The sequence below is a fragment of the Miscanthus floridulus genome, chromosome 17 (genome assembly GCF_019320115.1).
Source record: "Miscanthus floridulus cultivar M001 chromosome 17, ASM1932011v1, whole genome shotgun sequence".
Lineage (NCBI taxonomy): Eukaryota > Viridiplantae > Streptophyta > Magnoliopsida > Poales > Poaceae > Miscanthus > Miscanthus floridulus.
The window spans coordinates 97797272-97819470 of record NC_089596.1 but is presented as its reverse complement, the minus strand read 5'-3'; the positions used below and the strand labels follow the sequence as shown (position 1 = coordinate 97819470).

General features: G+C 43.7%; 2 protein-coding genes and 1 pseudogene across 15 annotated transcripts; all 3 read left to right on the top strand.

The window, feature by feature from the left end:
- Positions 1-960: 960 nt before the first annotated feature.
- LOC136514902 (reticulon-like protein B9) lies at positions 961-2465 on the top strand. The gene is made up of 5 exons (XM_066508611.1): positions 961-1087; positions 1215-1395; positions 1497-1638; positions 1951-2020; positions 2154-2465. Exons 1-5 carry the CDS (start codon positions 967-969, stop codon positions 2318-2320), a joined length of 681 nt encoding a protein of 226 aa, XP_066364708.1. The 5' UTR covers positions 961-966; the 3' UTR covers positions 2321-2465.
- Positions 2466-4965: 2500 nt separating this feature from the next.
- LOC136516424 (uncharacterized) lies at positions 4966-8710 on the top strand. Of its 14 annotated transcripts, XR_010774056.1 has the most exons (11): positions 4966-5523; positions 5597-5783; positions 5968-6038; positions 6117-6620; positions 6698-6758; positions 6876-7076; positions 7167-7221; positions 7312-7341; positions 7436-7528; positions 7604-7666; positions 7754-8127. XR_010774056.1 is itself a non-coding variant. In XM_066509816.1 (9 exons), the coding sequence occupies exons 5-9, from the start codon at positions 7027-7029 to the stop codon at positions 7919-7921; spliced, it is 552 nt and encodes a 183-aa protein (XP_066365913.1). In that variant the 5' UTR covers positions 4966-5783; positions 5968-6038; positions 6117-6620; positions 6698-6758; positions 6876-7026; the 3' UTR covers positions 7922-8710. The 14 variants fall into 14 exon arrangements, 9 of the variants coding, with proteins under 9 accessions (XP_066365913.1, XP_066365909.1, XP_066365908.1 ...); XR_010774054.1 differs by having other exon boundaries at positions 7436-7666; positions 7754-8121; XR_010774053.1 differs by having other exon boundaries at positions 7436-8121.
- Positions 8711-11542: 2832 nt separating this feature from the next.
- LOC136517088 (uncharacterized) lies at positions 11543-14940 on the top strand (annotated as a pseudogene).
- The last annotated feature ends 7259 nt before the right edge of the window (positions 14941-22199 follow it).

The window sequence follows — 22199 nt, the reverse complement described above, 5'->3', positions numbered from 1 at the left end:
AACTCGTGGACATTCTCACCAAGCCGCTCGGCCGTCTTCGACTCACGGAGCTAAATAAGATGATCGGCATGGAGGGGTTTCAAGGGTAGCAGAAGGATTAGGGGAAGAATTGTTAGATAATCTTCTGCATCCCTTGTTTGAATGCACAGCAGGCGAAGCCGGCGCCGTAAAGGGCTCCCTGTTGTTGCACTGTAGCAGCTGCAGGGCCATGCGCCAAAGTCAGTCTTGCTGTCATATCTAGTAACTGTAGCAGCACAACAGCTGTACTAGGACTAGATGGATAGAGTTGTATATATAGTTTGCCACTGCACCTCAGTAAAAAGAGAGTTCAGATTTGCCATCTCCTATAACAAAGCTCCGGTCAACGCTGGTGTCTCTGTTGTGTGTGTATGCTATGTTCTCTCTCCCTTCTTCTACCTCTAGCCATAGTGTGTGGTCGGACAGCGTCTGTCGTGCTCGGCTGTGGTCGGCCAGACTGGTGAGTGGTCGACTCACCTGAGCCGGTGATCTTGAGGGCTAACATATACAATCTGAAAACTAAACCAAACAAAGTTCATTCAGCAATCAGGTTAAAAAACATCTTGCCTTTTACCATAAGGCTAATCCATGAAAAGGACTTCTTCTCCAATTAAACCAGTTGTAAAAAGGTAAAGATGCTGCATTTGTTTAAATCCACAACAATAAACAAGTCCCATATGCAAGATACTTGCAGTGAATCTTTTTTGCGACGACTTTATGTGGCTTCAAGGCTGTAAGAAGGAATCCCTGAGCTGTTGGAACACCTCCTGCTGAAGCAATCCTTGCTCCATATTCGTTCGTTCCCCTGTTCCCTCCAGCACAAAGCTGTCCTTGCCTTCTCGTGCCAAGATCCTATGTATTCCTGTCCTAGTACCTGGCAGCTTATAAGGCCAAGAGCTGTCATCGGGACCAGACGAATTACTACCAAACGCAGCAGGTATTTCTCAGATGTCTCAAGCCAAGCTTACTCATGTTCAGACCGATTCTTCCGACGACGACGATGGACCGACGACAAAGCTAGTATTTCAGAGGAGCAAATCAGTTGATAAGCTACTCGGTGGCCAGAAAGGTGCAATGCTCTAGTAGCAGTAGTATTTTTCTGAAAACTCTCGTGTCTCAGCAGCGTTTCAGGCGCTGCTGGTGCCTGAGCCTGACTGAATCGGCTCTATGATCTCTGAAGTCTTTTGGATTTGCAGTTTCTGACGTCCTGCTATGGAGGAACAGAAACTTGTCAGCAGGCATCCTCGCAGGGGCAACATTGGTCTGGTTCCTGTTCGACGTGGTGGAGTACAACATAGTAACGCTCCTTTGCCACATTGCGCTGCTTGGGATGCTTCTGCTCTTCATTTGGTCGAACGCTGCGCCTCTCTTTGACAGGTCTGCATTACCATGGCGTCTAAGTTTCTATAGCTACATCTCACTGGATAAATAAAGGGATGATAAGTTAAAAAGTCTCAATTAACCTCGCGTTTTTGCAGGCCGCCTCCACAGATCCCAGAGGTGATCGTTTCTGAACAAGCGTTCAGAGAAGTTGCACAGACCATCCACTACAAACTGGCTCACTTTGTGTCAATCCTGTATGACGTTGCATGCGGGAAGGATCTCAAGAAGTTCCTCATGGTAAGCATGATTTGCTTCTTCGATCTGTGTCCAGTAGTATGTATCACCAAGTCCTATGACAGTCACATTGTTGCCACGCATAGATTTAGAGTTTTACTGACTTGCAGTTCTGAAAACTCAACAGAGAAATATAAACTGATGTCACAAGTTGTTCAGTGGCATAAAGCAATCTCAACCTTCGATCTGATTAGAGAAAATTCGTTAAGCATATGAAGTTTACAAAATAGCCTATGTGCCATTTATTTCTGTCAACATCCAGCTCTGTGAACTCACTCAAATATTGCTTTTGTTTCTTTATTACTGTGATATAAGGTGATTGGGTCTCTGTGGATACTGGCAATACTTGGCGATACTTGCAGCTTCACCACACTGTTATATGTTGGTAAGTATCTAAAGAGGATGCACAAAGAGACGCATCAGCAAAGGGCCAAAGGCATAACAGCATGCAAAAAAGAACAGCTTGTGCATATGTACTCATATATATTCTGACGATTTATCATGACTTTCTTGACTAGGATTTTTGTGTGCTCTGACTTTACCGGCATTATATGAAAGATACGAAACAGAAGTGGACCATCTTGTGGCCAAGGGCCATGAAGACCTCAAGAAATTCTACAAGAAGGTTGACTCCAATGTGCTCAACAAGATACCGAGAGGCCCTGTCAAGACAAAAGTTCTGTAAGATACAGTAGTCAAATTGCTGGTGCATGCGAGCAGTCCCATAGATAAAAATAGTAGTCAATCACCGGATCATTTCAAATCATTTTTTATGCTACCAGATTGTACATGTTAGACTACTACTGCAATGATCCACCATATTTTACCGTGTCAACAACAAACAAGTCTAAAATCTGAAGTAATTTTAGTCGTAAAATAAACTATTGTTGTCAAAACCAAAGTGGCAAATAAAATTCGAGATCACGAGGTGTGGGACCAATCTTTGCGTCAACAAATAGTATGTTGCTACCTTTGTTTCTTTGATGTTCTGAAAAGAAATTAAACATAGGTGTAATCAGCTGCTGCCTCCCTCCGTGCACTAGTGAAGATGAGCCTTGCGGCCTTGCCTAGGTTGAAAGGTTTTCTGGTTCTGGCAGTGAAATTTGAGTGGGCAGCCTCCACACATTTGCAAACGCACAAAACAGATCAGGAGAGGTGGTGCTGCCCTCTCATTCTGTTTTTCAATTACTTGATGGATATAAATCATGTTGTGAAAATAAAAACATCATCTGAGGAAAGTGTGATGGAGCCAAAGGAGCAGGCAGTAGCATCCCATTCCCTGCTGCGCTGCACAAGGCAAATACAATTGCACTCATCCTCACTCATATTTGGTTCCCGTATGAGTGAAGATCCTGTTGGGGACCCCCTTTTTTTTATCTCTATGATACAATGAAACGCAGCTTTTCTACGTTTAAAAAAAACAATTGCACTCATCCAAAAGGTGCTCTATCAAGAGGAAGGAGAAGATGGCAAACATAAATAAAACACTAGTGGCGGTAGATCTCTTTTGTCGAACAATTGTTATTACATCATAATAAAATCATTAACACAAGCAAAAGCAAAAGCTAGAAATTAGAAGTTACTCGTCATCAAATAGCCAAATAGTTTGAGCTTAGAGTTTGAGAACTCAATTTTTTTTTAAATGAGAACTCAGTTTCACATAGCAAACAAGAAAGAGAAGGGGGGGGGGGGGGGGGGAATACATGCTAGGCGCTCTTCACCGGCGAAGAGATAGGCGAAGGCCTCGGCACCTGGGTGGCGGCAGCAGTAGTCCACCCAGTCATCGTGTAGAGAGAGAGAGAGAGAGAGAGAGAGAGAGAGAGAGAGAGAGAGAGAGAGAGTACAGTAGCAGTGGCACCAGCGGTGACGTGGTAGTATTCGGTGGCTGCCTGCTAGTGCCCCACAGCGGCAATGGCATGTTATTGCTCGGCGAGTAGCCATTGCGGGAGCATGGAGGAACAAGATAGGGATGATAGTGGAGAGAATATAGGAATCTTGAGCGGCAATGCAGCGGCAGGCGTGTCTCTGTACTAGAAGGGGTGGCGAGCGGCTACCTAACTTGGTTGCCCTGGTCTCCCCATATATTATTGCAAGGTGAGGCTAGTGGCGATAGACTCCGTTTTCAACTATCTACCTATGATAGGAAAGACAATTTCATAAAATTTCCAATGTCACTGGTCCTACCTCAAAATTCCTTCGGAGTTAACAAGAATCATCAAAACAAGTCTACGGCCAGAATATGCAAGGTGCTATGGCACCGTATTTTAGTTTGTTAGACCGTGTATTGTCTTAGAGCCCATTAGGGGCGCGTCTAGGGGTATGCACACCAAGACTTCATAATTAGTACCTGCCACACTTTTTAGGGTTGGATTTTGTTTAGTTGTAGTTTGCCTGATGAAACAAACATTATTTGTAACACTTGTAACGCCGAGTTCGACTGCTATGAATTAGGGCCCTTATTCTTGTTCTTATTCACCTGCATCAATTAGTCCTTTCGAGTCAAGACTCAAAACTCATGCTAGATTGATATACTTCATCCCTATTTGTAATATCAGATTGGGTTCTTCACATTGTTACTTGTAGGAAAAGGCTTCTAGGCGAGTCAATTGTGTTGTGCATGGTTGATAACCAACGGGGTTGTGGTGTAGCTGTTGTAGGGGTCCAAAACATACTTGGTTTGAAGCCTCGATCATGAACGTCGAGTTCTCCACCAATCGAATATATCATACCTATCAAAAGATCGGGCCACGTCTCCATCATATTTCTCTTTGTCTCATTTTCTTTAGCAATTTACTTACCTTTTCTTTATTTGATATATGACATGAGTTTGATATGGTGCAATGAAACCTATCCAAAATCCATCAAAGTCATCAGTCATTTAATTATTTTTCATTCAACCACCAAAATCCACTAGAGACCTAGATGCACTTTCATTGTTTCAACAAAAGGAAAAATATTCTTCGAAGAGGAAAAAATATCCTCATAGAATAATTTTTTGGTGTGACTGGTTTGCTTCCGCATATGCAATAGGCAACATTCACATAAGGAACTTTCTAGGTAAATGGCAAGAAAATATGAGACGTTTGTTGCCATGCTTTAGGCTAAAGTATGGAATATTCTAGATTTAGATATTTTGCATGAGATGCTAATTATTTGGGAGATGGATAAGCATGAGGGAGATTTATATGAATATAGAAAAGTGTAGGAGGCTGCTACAGAGTATCATTATATCTCCTACCACTAAAAAAAATAAAAATAAGACTATTTTTTTTGTGCGACTTTTTTTTAAGTCGCTTCTCGTTCCCGTCCGTGGATACCGCGTCCCCCGCCGCCCGCCGCCCGCTCCCTCTCCTCCCCTCAAATCACGCTCCATCCCCATCCAATCACGCTCCCTCCCTTCCCCGTGCGCGCACCCAAGCCGCCGCCGCCTCTCCCACGTACCCTCCCCCTCCCCACGCATTCGTCCACGCCGCCGCCGTTCCCCTCCAAGCCAGCCCCGCCCAGCAAGGCCATCCGGCCACGTCTCACCGCGGCATCTCCTCCCTACTCGCTTGCCTCCTCGCCCGCCCGAGCCGCAACTACACCGACTTGCGATCAGCGCGCCGCGATAAAGGGAGGAATTACCATGAGAATGGAAGGGCTGCTGTACCACGAGGTGCAGGAGGGGAAGCTCTGCGTCGTGCACTGCGTCAACACCGCCCTACAGGGCCCCTTCTTCTCCGAGTTCGACATCTCGCTGCGCTCGCCATCGACCTCGACCAGCGGGAGCGCCTGGTGATGCTCGAGGGCTGTCGAAGCCCCGGCGCCGCCAACGCTGCCACAGGGGACTTCTTCGCCGTGGGCGAGGGATCCCACAAGGTCTCCCTCGACGGTGATTTCAACATCCAGGTTAGTCCAGGCCATCTAGGTCCAGGCTTCATTGAGATTATCCATTTAGGTTTCTAATCTAGGGCTCGGTTAGATCGATCGATACGTAGATCACACAGCTTTTCCGTGGACTGGGTTGCAAGTTGGTTGTCTGTTCAGATCGCTGCTTGGAATTGAGGGGATTTTTGCTCGAGCATTGCTGTTTGGAAGTCGTCGATTGCCTCAGGTTGACATGGATGATGCCCACCAAGTGTCCAAGTGTTTGCTGAAATGCCCTCAAGGTAATAGTTTTGATTTCTCGACGATTTTTAGTGAATTTGAGGTGGATTCCATTGTTTCCTTTCCTTTGGGTCCGAACTGGAGTGACAGCTATGTGCTCTCAACTTTTTCTTCATGAGTAATCAATCATGTGCTATTGCCATTTAAATGAAAGAAAATGCAGATATGTTGTTTAAGCTCTTGCAGATCAACTTGCTGCAGAGCTGTTGAAACTTGAGAGGCACTTGCAGACATTTACTCACAGGAAAAAAAATGAGGTTGTGGATGTTACTTGGAGAAATGGTATCTGAATTTGTGTTGCTTCCTGTTTTGAGTTCTGAACTTTCAACTTGCAGATGCCATACATGCTAAAGTGGTTTGGGTTGTGCACATGGGATGTATTTTACACCAATCTTACTATTGGAAGACTGAGGAAAATACTAAAGATATTTACAAATGTCATACATTTTCGCCAATACTGATCCCTGTCACATTATAAGTATACTCTGACCCCTACATATATTTCCTTTATTTTCAGAGGTGGAGTTTTTTTAGAGGTGACAATGTATATGTCATTATGGATCCTGCAGGAATTGCATGCTCATTTGATAACTCAGCCAAATAAGCAGACTAAACATATTACACTTTATCACTCGTACTTATTTTTTTGTACAAAATGTAAGTAGTTTCAGTTCAGATTCTGTACTTTGCCTGTTCTGTCTATTACCTTTGCAAACAGGTTGACTCATATAGTCATATTAAGGGGAACCACAAATTTCAGAAGATAGGTATGAGAGCTATAAGCTATTCCTGGGAGAAAAAGTGAGGCTACCTGCAGTTGTTTGATCTCAATTCTCACGGTAGAAACAAATTGATGTTGCTAATCCTTCACTAAAATAGGAAAGCTAAGCAGATTTCTGGTTAAATTCCATTGCAGGGATGGACCCTTTGTAGTTATTACTTACGAATGAGATGGACATGCTCCTTTCTCTTACTTGGTTCGACCTCGCTCCCTTTGAAGTTCAATCGATCGTACTGGAATACAGGATTGGATCTGTGGTATAGGGTGTAGTGTTCCTTGATGTTGCACTAATCAGGATTTTCGTGCAGTGCAGGTGTTTGCGTATTTGCTGTGGCGGTACGTTGCCTGCGGACGATGGAGGAAGCCGGTGATGAAGATCGGCTCAAGAGGGCGCTGTAGATGCATGGTCAGGACTCAGGAGGCTGTGGGGTTCCTCATGTTTGCTAAGGCCAAACTGGGCGACAATGCTTACAAGGAGCTCGTCTAGGCAGGCACGGGACATTGCTGACCAAGGGTATAGGCATGTAGTATAATAGTATATCTGCACTCTACGAACCATCCTTTTTGTTCCTGGTTACATATGTTCTTCTCTTCTGTGTTGCAGTTCAAATCCTGAAGGTGAAATCACAGTACAAAAATGCGAAGAAATCCTATCTCAGGTATTTGTTGGCCAAACTCACGTTCTATAAGGTTTCAGTCACCTCGTCCAAGCAGGTGATCCCTCACAGGATGACCACCATTCTTTACAGGAATCACTCTCATTCATGGATAAAGTGAAGGTGATGTACACGTCTGCTCCTTGCTTGAGGTATTATGGCTTGGTGTCCATGGCTGCTTTTACTTGATGCGCATTTCTTTACTTTGTATTTGCAGGCGTCATCCATATCTGATGAAGATTACGAAGATTTGGTCACCATATCTGAGTCAATGGCAAAAAAGATCACTGATCAAGAGACATACCTAAAGGTGTTTGTTTTTCTTGGTGGTTTGTCGAGAACAATCGGACAGTCGTTTTACAACCATTTGTCTTTGTAAGTAAAGGGAGCTATGCGCCAGATGAAAATAAAAGTGCAAGTCATAGCTTGGATGGTAACGAAGAAACAGGTACTCTGTGGATCTCCGACTTCTTGCAAACATCTACAAGAGGTGTGTCAGTTTTCCCGGGAAGTTTGTTTATATGTTTTTTTGAAGGTGGGCGCGAGATCCGCCGCAACCTCGCCCTCTCCTTCCCGGCACCGGCAAGCCACAGGCGAGGAAGAGCTGCTACGAGAGGATATCAGTTCCCTCCAAATGATAGAGCCCTTTAGTTTTATCGTAGCCTGCGACGCCGCGCGCTCCGTGACTATGTTAAATTCATAAACTTTGCTTTTTGGATTAAATGTCACTTTAACTTTGGTATTTAATTTTTACAATATTTTTATGTTATCGTGCGATCCGTGTGTTTTTAGTACAAAATGTTAGCTATCCCGTAGCAATGTACGGACGCGCTACCTAGTTGACTATATAAACACCTATGGATTTAAGTGCCCATCCCATACTTACAAAGCCAAATTTGTTATACACGATCAGGGATCTATTTAGAATGAGGATGCTTACCATAGGATGTTCCAATTGGACTATGGGGTGCAACCACAAGGGACTGATCCTAACTTCAATAAGTTTGATCTTAATTCATCTATGAGACTGCTTAGCGGAAAACACAAAGTCAATGAGTTTGACTTTAGTTCATCTATGAGACTGCACAACGAAAAACACAATGACGGTTGGGTGTGCCCTGGCTCTCAAATATCTTCCTGTTGGGTACAAGCGTCTCTCAAATATGTCACTGTTGGGTACAAACTATGAACGCTTCTTCTTTACTGATACAAATCGACATTTGTGAGGTATTATTTTACTTATCGATTGGATCTACATCAACAAGATCCCTGATTGTGTACCGATTACACAACAATGGTACATTCAGTTATCGTCCTTAACATCCCCTGCCCGCTAAAGTGCTGATATCCTATGCTCTATATCCATGTCTTGTTGTAGATTCAAGAAAGAAAAATGTTTCCCTGCCTTGTCTCCGTACTTTGTACTCTGATCGTAGGGGCTCAACTTGCGAGGGCACATGACACAATGCCACTATTGAGTTTGTTGCGATGTTTTCCTAATCTTAGGACTTAGCTTCTAGGTATGTTGTGCTCCACAACCTTGTTTTATGCTTCATCGTTCCCTTGTGTTTTATGCTTCCTCATTCTCTTTCAAACTCTTATGATTCTGTTTCTAATGTACAACGAGTTGACAATGATACTGGTGATGATGAGGAGCACCCCTCGTTGGACTCAGTTGCTTATCTGTGCAATGAATGAGAACAATTCACTTTGAGAGAGTTCAGAGGAGGAAGAGGGGACGTCACTTTGCTGCTCTCCATACTTGATGTTGCTCGGAAACTGAAGTCATTGATGGTGCATTCACACCCGACTATGCCACGGACACTGAAAGAAGCAACGATGAGGAGTTCCCCTCGTTGGAATCATTTGCTTGTCTATGCAATGAATTAGAACAGTTCACTCTGAGCGAGTTTAGAGGAGGAAGAGGGGATGTCACTTTGCTGCTCTCCATACTTTATGTTGCTCGGAAACTGAAGACATTGCTAGTGCATTCACACCCGACCATGCCACGAGCACCGAAAGAAGCGACGATGAGGAGTTCCCCTCGCTAGACTCAGGTGCTTGTCTGTGCAATGAATTAGAACGGTTCACTTTGAGAGAGTTTCGAGGAGGAAGAGGGGACATCACTTTGCTGCTCTCCATACTTCATGTTGCTCGAAACTGAAGTCGTTGATGGTGCATTTACACCCGTCCATGCCATGGAACTGAAAGAAGCTATATATTGAGTTATTTCGTTCCTCCCCTCGGCTGTCACAAAATTGTGCGATTGTAGTTTTTACACCGCTGGTTGAATAAGTCTACTGTTCATGTACTATACTGGGCCCGTTCGGCTTGCTGAAACTTGGCTGAAAAACATTGTTCTGGCTGAATTGTTGTGAGAGAAAAACACTGTTCCGGCTGAAAAAACAAGCCGAACAAGCCGGATTCTGGGTAAGCCGAACAGGGCTAGTTGCTCCTGCCACTGAGCTGACATCTACCATTGTGTGTTGAATGGCTAGCTCAGCCTTGTGGGTTTTGGTCCTTAATATTTGTTTCCTTATCTCTATACGTACTGATTTTGTTCCTTATATAGAGCACATGGCCTCTATATCATGTCATTTTCATGTGCGCCTCCCTGTTTTCATCCCTAAAGCCCTACAGAAGCCCTACAGTTGTTTGTAGGTGTAGCGACTTAGTGTTCTTTTTTCAATATATACAGCAGTTCAAGTCAAGAAAGATAAAATGAAGACCATTTGATCAAACTGTCTATGCATATTGGACAGAGGTATGAACCATAGTTTAACAACGAAGACAACAGCTTAAGAACCAGTTATTCATATTGGCGAAGAAGTGTTGAATAAGCAAAGAACTATAATATTTGCAACATACAAAAACTTAAGTATTACATATAGGAAAAAATGTATTTCAAAACATGGAACAACAGCATCTCTTATAGTCAAGCAAGAGGTGTGGACACTTTACAACCTTGTCTGTGAAGACTGTGATTAGAGTAAAATTGAGGGCTTAGATCAGTACAGTAATGTTGCATGCTGTGGAATATCCAATTTTCAAAATGAACTCATATGCTAAAAGGTTTTGATTCCTGATCAGTCAGGTTTGTCACCATTAAGCCGCAAAAATCAAACAACACAACTTTATTAGCCAAATTATGTCGGAACTATGCCCCATACATCATTTTGCGTACTGGACAGCTTATCCAAAAAAAAATAGTAGGTAGGCAATGAACTACTGATTTAATTAGAGTTTTAAAACAACACTCATAGTGATTGGTAGGAAGCCTATCAATATGACAGTATCCATGGAATTAACATGGAATCAGATGTTTTTAGGACCTTTTTTTAAAACAGATGTTTTTAGGACTTAACAACACATGAATCTATCAAAATCTAATCTCTGTGAGCAATTAATAAACTTCAGCTATAAACTCCCACTGTTATTCAGCTACAAACTTGTAAGGTAAAAAGAAACATTTTGTTGCAAAAGAAAATCACCACAAATGTGTATTTGCACAAAGAAACATAGGTCAGGTTATCACAAATTAGGAAGTAGACTGGTGATAGAAAACATTGCCTGGGCTAGGCCGCTAGGGACAGAAGGAGTAAGTGGTGAAGGTGGTAAGGGAGGTCATAGACACGAACATGATTTTCTATGGAGTCTCTAATTGCAGCCATCAGCAGTTCAGAACTATCAATGGCAGGTATATCCAATCGTCCATTGCCGCTGTCAGTTCAAACAGCTAAACAATTATATATGGGCAGCCCATAGAAAGCACCAATGAAGAGAACAAAAAGGGGATAATATTTCCCTTTTGGATGGTATCTTTCTCATTCTTAGATAAGCAGCTAGTAAATTTTATTCATGTCATCTCAGATGGCTAGGTGCATGTATTTTTTTAAGAAAAACTTAAAGCCAGATGCATATTTTTTTTTTATCATCAATAATCAAGCTTTTTTTTACATTCACAAACTTATACCGTAGCCCCTTATTCCATTTAATTTGTAGAACCAATGATGTAACACTTGAAACAGAGAGCTAACATTGGCAGTAAAAACCGAGATACAGATTGCAGCAAATTTTATTTAGATCAACATAAAACTGAATGCAGGGCCAGGGGCATGAGTGATGTATGGGTGCACTTGTGAAGGAGCATCAGTGTAGCAGCGTAAGTCCTTCGTTAACATCCATCAAATGATGTAGCATCGAGATGCATTAAAAATTTTGACTTTTCGAAAACTAAGAGGTACATTTATTTTAGGACCGAAAGAGTTTTTTTTTTCCCGAAACAACACTATCTCAGGCGTGATTCGCGTGAACGGAACGGGCCTGGGTGTCCGGTCCATCAATCGAACTGTGCCACGGCCTCCCGAGCTCCCGTCGTCCGGGCTTCCTCGATCCCCTTCCCCAACCTCCGTCCTCCCGAGATCCTCCCGCCTGGGAGCCCCATTTCCGACCCCTCCACCCCTGCCCGCACACCCGCCCGACCGGGCGCCTTCTCCGCCTCCCTCTCTTCGGCGGGGTCACAGTATTCGCCGCAGGGCGCAGGCTGGCCCCATCTGGCCGGCGGCGGCCACGTCGACAGCCTGGCAACCGCTTGTCCGGCGCCCTTTCGGCTTGCTACCAAATGTGGACGAGCGGTGGCCGGCGTTGACCAAGCTGCCGCGGCTGACACCCGAGATTGTGGGCTAAGTCTTTAATCCTGTTCGGATTCCTGAAACCCTGTGTTCATGATGTGTTCGTTTCGGACTCCGGCTGAGACCTCTCTCGATGCCCCCTCTTTATGAAAGCTGGGGAAAAGAGAGATTTTTGCATCTTTGGGGGTACGAATCATCTCGCCTTAACGTACACGCCGCCGACGCCTTTTATGCCGAGATTGGAATTCAGGGCTCTTCACTCCTCCGAATTTACATTACATGGTCGAAGTACAAAGGAGCTGATTGTCCTGACACCAATTCTTTTTTCTCGCGTTTATTCCAGTGCAGATTATCTCAGAGTCGGCCAAATTTGGGTGACATGATGATGGGGAATAAGAGGAGGGCTGCAGCATCATCTGTCGCTGCACATTTCCTGCCGGAGGAGATAATGACAGAGGTGTTCCTGCGGCTGCCAGTCAAATACATCCTTCGTTTCCGGGCCGTCTGCTGGTCCTGGAACGCAGAGCTTTCATCTGACGAATTCTGCCGCCTCCACATGGCTAAGTCCGAAGCGGAGCCAGCACTGCCGAACCTGTTCTTCACTTCACCAACAGCTGGTTTCGACGCCACCGTGGTGTACTCCAGCTCATCATCAGGCCCCAATGACGCCCTGCTGTTCACTCTCGACGATGTGCGGGGCGGCGATTTCATCCACGTGACGCCGGCGCCTTGCCACGGCCTCACCCTTCTCCACGATCCTTTTGCACCAGCACAAGGGCAGTTACCCGGTTGCCCCCGTGCCACAATGCGGCGTATGTGACCGCTGGACTTGGGTTTAATGCCCAGACGAAGAAGTACAAGGTGGTGAGGTTATTCCGTGGGGATTATGGTGGTAAGCAGCATATTAAGTGTGAGATATACACGCTGGGTGGTGATCATGGGGATGATTGGAAGCCACCTGCTGCAGGTGTACCCTTCAGATTCTGCAGGGCTGCTCAGGCAACTATTAGCCATGCTAGACATGATAAACTGCTTCCAATATTTGCAAATGGATTTCTGCATTGGCTTCTCAGTCCCTCGTTAAAAGGCCACGGGCTGCCATCCTATCCTTTTCCGTAACAGATGAGACCTTTGCATGGGTCTGGTCGCCACCCTTTGAGGTATCATCAGGTGTGCACTTGGTGGAGCTTGCTGGCCACTTGTGCATGGTCCGGGACCTTCGTAATGTCAGCGGCGTGCTGGAGATTTGGAAGCTGAATGACTATGGCTCTGGTGGTTGGTCATTGGAACATCGCATTGATCTGTTGCAGCAGCATGTTGGCAGAGATCGTTTAATTGAGCCTCAGATTATTAGAGTTCTTGGTTCTGTTGGCAACTGTGGGTCGTCCACGAAGAGGATAGTCATTGCTACATCCAAACGCAAGGTGATTGTCTATGACCCCATGTCTCAGACCCTAGAAGAAACTGTTATTGCAATCAGAGAGACCCATTCATCTTACCAAGCCGAAAATCTTGCTCTTATCAGCATCTCCCTATTTCAAGAGAGCCTTGCTCCAGTACATCAGACAAATGAAGAGAGGGCCCTGTCAGCTCCCCTGGCTAGAGCGGCTAGGTAGATCTTGCTCCGACTCCCAGTTGACTGTACCATGCGATGCAAACTTGTCTGCAGGCGGTGGCTTAGCTTGATTGAGGGTAACAGCTTTGCGCGCTCTTATTACTCGCATAACAACATGGACAAGAGGCCTAAGATCATGCTTGTGGGCAAGGACATCACTAGACGATCCTCATTCAGTTTTACTCCCTGCTCAGAGTTGCTCCAACACGTTCGTAGTCATGATGATATATGGCTTGACACAAAGGTGGTCTGCTCCAAGCCTTGCCATGGCATGAACCTGCTAAGCACTGAGCTGGAGGATTATCTCTACAACCCCTGCACAGGTTTCTGCCGCGTGTACCACACTCCTAACTACGGTTTTATACCAGAAGCAGGCCATGCTTTCGGACTTGGCCGCAAGAATGTTGGCCTGGGGTTCAATCTGTCGACGCAGGATCACGTGATTGTTGAAATGTTTTACCACCTGAAGGACTTTGAATCCCGTCGATATTTCTTGACCTGCATGGTTTCCGAGTGTTGCAGGGGCTCCTTGAGAGACTGCTTCCCGCCACCTCTGCCTGTGAGTGACATGCTGCCGGCCTATCTTGCTGGAGTGCTCTACTGGATGACTGATCCAAGGTTGGGCGACAGTGACGCGAGGGCTGTTGTGTCGTTTGACATAACAAGAAGTGAATTTGCTGTCTTCCCCTGTCCGCCATGTATTGCTACGTGGAACTGCCAAAGTTCTTCGAGTGCTTTTGTGGTTGAGCTTGAGGGGACATTATGTGCTGTTCTTGCAGACCCTGATGTACAAGAGCTGAACATTTGGAAGCGAGAGCATGGTCAGTGGCATAGCACATACACGGTGTATTTGGAAGGCTGGCCAGGCTATTCCCTCGGAGCAAATGTTGTGGTGCCATGGGCTATCGATCCCAAGGACAGGAAGATCTTGCTAAACACGGGGAGGAAATTGGGATTTTATGATCCAGCAAGGCGTTCTATTGAGAATCTGTATGATCTTGACGAGGTGCTGCGTGTCAGGAGTACAGAGCAACCCTCTCGTGTTGCAGTCCCTGAAAATCTTCACATTGCCAAATTGAAACGTGCTATTGAGAAGCTCTGTTCACAGGAATCGCTTCGTGTGCAGCACAAGTTTTCAGATCCTTCGCCTGCTCTATTTGGGAATAGTTCTGCATGCTCCGGTGGAGAGCAATGCTTGGAGAGAAGAAATTCATTGCATACTGAAATAATGCCCTTGGTCCCTATGTTATACGAGGAGAGCCTGGCAAGTTATCCCCGAAAGCGCAAATCAAGGGTTTTATTACGTACTATAGCATTACAGTTTCCATAGCATGGCTATATGCCTTTTTTTTTTGTTATTTTAGTATCTAGTGTTGGGATATAATAGTAGGCAACAACCAACAAGACCAATCATCAGCAATGTTTCTATTGTCTTCTGATTATGTACTGATTGTATTGTACCATTGATGTTTCTTATAGCTCTGGTTTTCGAAATGTAAAACTTACCGAATGAACATAACGTTTTTTCAATGAATAGCATGTTTCTTTTGAACTTAAGTGGCTGCTTTTTAATCAAGATATATATTTTTTTACGCCGTGCCGATATAAGATACGGCCTAAAAAAGCAGGAGTTCGGCCACATGCTATCTGGCGTGTGCGCTCGACCTTGAGCTTGAGGTGCTCGCCGGACTTAAACTCGCTCTTGCTGGCCAGTGACCTACCCAACTCCGACGCAACGCAACTGAAGCGACTGCATGGGATGATGACTGGGGTTGGCATTCGGTAACCCAACAATTTTGGTAATTGGAAATTTATGTATTAAAAATTGATACCTGATTTTAGTTTAAAAGAACTTTAAAAGAACATTATTTGAAATTTAGGTACCCGATAATTCGGATTTGAGTATTACCCGATATTCCTGAATTTGACAAAACCAACAATTTTGACAGAATACTAGTAGCATTTTAACGTAATATATAAACAATAGTCCTTCAATCAAATCAAATCATGTCTTCATATTAGGGATAGAATTGCAAATATTTGAGATATTTCCTGTAGTTCGGGTACCGTAAAACATTACTCGAACTACCTGAGCAGCTACTATCCGAAATTTGTTTTACTCGAACTACCTGAGCAGCTACTATCCGAAATTATGATCGGGGATTTTGGGTTCAGGTACTTTGGGTCCGGGTTCGGGTAATTCAGAATCGAGAATCGGATATCGGGTATTTTCCCACTACAAAGAGCTAAATGGATGTATTTGAATCCATTTCTTATGATTATTCTTCATCCAATTCCATATTTGTATTTTAAAAAAAATGAAATATCCATCGTTACCCGTATCCACGGATAACAAAGTACCATCTAATTTTTATACTTAATTAATAATGTAAATCATAATTATTCTAATATAACTTGTTCAAACTATTTAAAAGTTATCCCTATGCCTAATATGACTAATCATAAAGGGATAAAGGTCAGGTTTAATTTATGATAATTTTAAACTTATAATATGATAATTTAAAACTACTAAAAGCATATATTTATGATTTTTGATAATTTAATACTACAATTAATGATATGTAACATTTAAGTTTAACTAACTTTAACATGACTAATCATATTAATGTTAAGTACTTTAGTTTATTTATATATTTTTTTTTATTTTTTTTTGTGTTTAAGTTTATTTGTAGATAAATATTTATGTGTATTCAAATATTTATCTATACTTTTATTGATTATTATGTATTTGATTATTAAAATATTTATTAATAAATATGTTAAGTACATAATATTAATTTTAAGCTAATTTATTGTTATTAGTTATCAAAATTAAGTAGATACCCAAATGTAAATTTGAATTCGAGACATCCATTTTATATCATTTCGTAGTAAAATTCAAATTAAAATATAATAAAAAATCTTATTTGAATTGGGTTCCGTACGAATTCGATCAAATCCATCATTTATCATGTTCGCTTGGCTGATAAGCCATGCTGTTGGCTGATTTGTTGTGAGAGAAAAATATTATTCGTTGGCTGAAAAAGTACAGCTTATAAGCCAAGCGAACAGGGCGGGCATCCGTCAACACTCATGACAGCAGGTCGATCAAAGTGCGAAATATCCTTTGAATCGAATTGCAATCTGTTCGTCTCTAATGCTCCGGGCGGGCGTCCGTCCGATTGGATGTTGTCTTTCTTGCCTACGCGACCCACCAAGGCCAGCCTCCTTCTCTTTACGTCATTCATATTTTTCTCTCAAAAATATCTACCCTTTTTCTTGCCCATCGCACATTTTACGGCGCCATGCGGCCGTCCGTCCGCTCCACTCTGCATTTGTCGTCGCAGCCATCTCCCCGCACGCGCCCCACCTTATGTTGTTCGCTTCTCGCTCCTGCCCGTCGCACGTGTCCACCCGTGGCTCTCGCTCCTTGCTCCCGCAGTCCCATCCGCACCACTCGCTCTCGCGCCATCAGACGTGTCGCACGCCTCTGCTGGTGCTTGTGGTGCCGTCGCACGCTTCAGGTCGGTCCCCGGCCGACCCGAGGGCACCCATGAGCGTGGTCCATGCTGATGGTGCTCGCGCCCCTAGGTTGGAATCAACCGGCCCCGACCACTCCTCCCATATGTTGTAATTTTATATTTCTAAGTGTTTTAGATGTTTCAGAGACATGAGTAGGTGTTTTTTATGGATGTTGCAAAAGTAGATTGGGATGTTGCATATGTTGCAAGTGTTTCAGAGGCATGTTATAAGCGTTTGTTCAAAATGTTTCATCTATTTTAGACTTATATTACAAGTGTTTTTTGATCTGGATGGTACACATGTTTCACACCTATTCCCTCCGTCCCTAAATAACTGTCATTCTCGTTTACCGAGAAATAACTTTGACTAATTTTATATAAAAATACTAATATTTATGGTATATAATTAATATCATTAGATAGATCGTTTAATCTATTTTTATAATAAATTTATTTAGAGATAAAAATATTGACACGTTTTCTATAAATCTAGTCAAACTTTCGGCACGAAAGAAAAACAACAGTTATTTATGGACAGAGCGAGTATGTTGCAAGAGTATGTTTAAAATATTGTAGGAATAAGTGTTTTCATGTTGCATATTTTGCAAGTATTTTATCTGAATGTTGCATATGTTTCACACACATGTTGTAATTGTATGTTCCAAATATTTCATCTACTTCAGTCGTATGTTGCATCTAAGTGTCTAATGTTTCAGAGGTAGAGAGTCCTGGGGGGCACGGCCCAGGCGTCGAGAGATGGGGCGCGATGAGCCGTGGGCCGGTGGCCGAGGCACGCAGCGCACCTAGGAACCTACGGATGGGGCGTGCTTGTCCTTATGTCGGCTCTCGTCTCCCACCTGCCTAGAAATAGAGGAGGGGTCAGGGGAAGGAGTGGCGAGCGGGGCGTTTCCCGCGTACGCACGGACTTTCGGACTCGCGGTTGCGGAGAGAGAGAGCAAGGGGCTAGGGAGAAGTAGCGGCGGCTGCGCCCTTTTCATGGGCGCGCGTGACAAAGGTGGCATCCGACCACGCTCTTTTGCCCGAATGTCCGCGCGCTAGTGTGGCAGAACCGTCCTAAATAACACGCTTTTGGAGACGCTTGTCTTTCACTAGACACTAAGCACCCCGGAAGTAGCTACATCGAATAGTTCCGTCGAGCCCACCCAAAGGGAGAACTCGAAACAATCCATGTTTTACATCCAAAATTCAATAATGAGTACGAGCTTACAATACTTACTCCATTTCATACAATAAGAGTTTTTGGAAATTATTTATTACAATACCAGAGTTCAGAGTGTGATAATTAAACAACAGAATAAAACCACACAAGAGCTACTCCTCAAGCTGCACCTGTAAGAGGGGTAAAATAAACTCTGAGTACACAATATACTCACAAGACTTACCTGACTAGAAGGAATAATTTCCTAACTCTCAAGGATATAATAGACAATATGGGTTTGTTGTTTTCTTTTTATTTACGAAAAACATTACTAGAAGTACGTCCTTATGATCAAGTTTAATTAGCAATCATGATTAATTCATTAGCTAACCATCCTAGGTAGCACATATTCTACTTTCAAGCAAGGGTTAAGCAATCATAACCATTTCACCATCTTTTATCTTTTAGTTCTTACTACGGTGCTAGACCATAGCCAAGTCGTACCGTCTCACAAAAATAGCGATTCGCGAACTAATATATCTCAGTTGGGTACCCTAAAACACACACCCCGTTTGTACCCTAGGCACAAACAAGACTAACACATTCCACTCCTATCACGGGGTCCAGGTCCCCGTCCAAACTTGGACTTCAAGCCCCCACACTTGAGACCTAGTCTCAATATGGTGCTTAGACCTTCACCTTTCACCGCCTCCAATCAGTCGGTCTAGAAAGAGCAGGAACCCACGACAAAGAGCGTAATGAGTCTTCCCGCTCCCATAAGCAAGTATGTGTTCATGATAATAAGTATGTGATCTGACTACCATCCACAGCAACGGACGATCCTTAATCGACACGAATAGGGAAAACAGTATAACCAAGCTAAGCCTTGTTGGGCGCGGGACACAACCTGTTACACCCACCAAAACCCATACCATATCCCTGCCCGGTCTCCATTTTTTCTTTCATTATTTTAACCTGAGAGTAAATATAATAATCACTTATTGTGAGTAACAGCAGGTTACTCACGCTACCGAAAACCTAAGCATAGCATCTACTCAAACCTGCACTAGTAAGACCATAGGATAGATATATCTATGCATGTGGTTTTCATAAAATTTTTGTAACGTAAATGCACATCACATATATATATAGTGATTATAAAAAATAAGGGTTATGCACTGGGGCTTGCCTTTGGCAGGCGCGGTGTCAGCTGAGTCAGTCGACGGTGGCTCCAGGACTTCCTTCCTCACAAGAATCTCCTCCTCGTACTCCTCGACAATCTTCTCAAACTCATGATCGTCGGTGGTCACTATCTCCATCAACTCATTCTCTACATGCATGTGATGATGATGCAACACTTAGCATTTAGGTAGCAGCAACTCTTAAACTAAGAAGACACATACTAAGCTACTAAGCTAGCTCTAATGACTAAGATACTAAGCTAACTATCATCTTTACCAAGCAAAGTGTTGAATTCAACTAACAAACCCTTAGCTTGGCAAATTAAGGATATATCTTTATTGGTACTAGTGATTTAATGTATATTGAAACAAAGATTATTTAAATACCCTAATGCTTAGTCTATTCTAAAGCTACAAAAATTACAGTGAGCACATAATAATACAATCAAGCTACCATAAAAATTTCAGGACTAAAGCTATCACCAATTTACCACAAAAAATCCTACAATATTTAACCTAATAGTATTGAGCACTCTCAAATGATTTTATAGCACCTAGTATCAACATGTATATATATGAACTAAATACACTAACAGATAGAGCACAATTTCAAGAACCTAACAAAATTTGTTTCATAATTTTTGGACACCTACATGATTTTATATTAATTACCAAAGATTAGCTCGGAAATTAAATTAGAAAACTATTTCTAATTCCTTATGAAAACAGAAAAACGAATTCTCTCGCATGGCCCACGCACGTGGCCCACGCGACACAGTGCACGCACAGCGGCCCATAGGCGCGGCCCATGCGAGGCCGGCCCACGCGGAGACGTCCCGCGTCGGGGAAAGCCCGCGCGCACTGGCAATTTTGCAAAAGAGACCTCAAACTTATCCTAAATTACAACTAAGTGCTAACACTATTTTCCCCTCTCTCAAACCTTCTCACTTAACCCCCTAGATTTCCTAGAATTCCCCCGTGCACACCCCCGGTGACCTAGCGCATGGTGGTGCGGCGGCCGGTGACACAGCGCAGCTGTGCCGGCCACCAGGGACCTACAGTAGACCACCTAACGGGCCGGTCACCATCTCCAACCTGAGCGGCTACGCTAAGCGGTAGTGCGGGGTGACACGACTTGCTGGGGAAGGCCACAGCGGCGCGCAACCATCCACGACGACGGTGCCACTGTTCTGGTGAGTTGAGGTAGCTACGGGCCTAATTGGTTAGCGCGTGAGCATCATGAGGCTACCATGGATCCGGCCAAGGTGATGGTTGGGGCGGAGAATGATGGAGGAGGGCTGGCCACATACGGTCAAGTCATGCAGCGGCGCACTGTGGCGGCATGTTTGCGTCAGCGATGATGGGGAGGCAGTAGCGGTTCCACTGGCATGCACAAGGTGGAGAGGGAGGCAAGGCGAAGCTAGTGGTGCAGGTGAATTGGCTCGGCAGGGAAGGTAGGAGGGTTGCCCTCGTCCACGGCCAGACGTAGCCTTATTAGCACGGCGTGCTTGCTTCAAGGCTAGGTAGGGTCAAGCACCGAGAGGACGTGATGGTGAATCCATGGATGCAATGAATTGAATGGAGGTGATCGCTCGCTAGGTAATTTGATGGCATAGCTCGACAGCGGTAGCAGAGGGAGAAAGAGAGAGATGGGGCGGCAAGTGGGCTCAACTCATCCTCGCCTTGGTGGCATGCGGTTGGCATGATTGTGGAGGCCAACACGCAGACGCTAGCAGACAGGCATGCGTGTACACGATCAGCGTGGCCCGCGCATCATAGTGCCATTAATGACAAGGTGATGGCGAGCCCGGTTACGTGCGCACGATAGAGGCGGCATCGCACTGGGTAGGCAGCGGCACAGAGATGCAGAGGGAGGCACGGACATAATTTGCTAAACATAGCAATGTCTAGCTGTTGACAAACTTGGAAATTTTCTAAGTTTTTGAGCTGAGCTTGATTTCAATTTGCAATTTCTAGGCTAGTAGAAATATTAGTTAGTAATATCATTTTTCAATAGCAAGTATTTTGCTGTCATCTACAAAGTTCATATTCCAATCTTTATGTAAGTGCCACATATATGTTCTATAGCATTTTTGTTCAATAAAAATTAGTTTTAAACCCTACTTGATATATATGAGCTATTGAATCAACTTTCATTTAACATTTTTATTAGTCATTTTAGGTTACAAGAAATTGATCTACACACTTTATCACATGTACTAACACATAAACATGATGCTCATGATATGTTTTAGTAAATGATTTAGGGTGTAATGCCAAGGGTGTTACAACTCCCCCCTTAAACAAAATCTCATCCTGAGATTTCATGTGAGTACCTAGTGTAGGAAAAAGGATAAGAGTGAGCTTTTAACATAAACTATTACCTCAGCATCCCAGGGAGAAGATGGGGATAATGCTCTAGAATATAACTCTCCTGCTCGCAAGTTGCTTCGTCCTCCGAATGGTTTTGCCACTAGACTTTATAAAATTTCACCACTTTGTTCCTAGTGACTCTCTCTTTTTCATCCAAAATTTTGATAGGATGCTCAATATAAGAAAGATTAGGTTGGAGAGGGAGTCTTTCAATTTCCACCACTTCATCAGGAACTCATAAACACTTTTTTAGCTAGGAGAAAGACATTATGTACTGCTGACAAAATATCCAGAAGTTGGAGACGATAAGCAACAATACCACATCGTCCCAAAACTTTATAAGGTCCAATATAACGAGGAGCTAACTTTCAACAGACTCCAAATCGATGCACACCTCTCATCGAGGATACCTTTAGGTACACATGGTCACCAACTTCAAACTACAAGGGCCTTCTCCTCTTGTCCACATAAGCTTTCTGACGGTTTTGAGCTGCTTTCAAA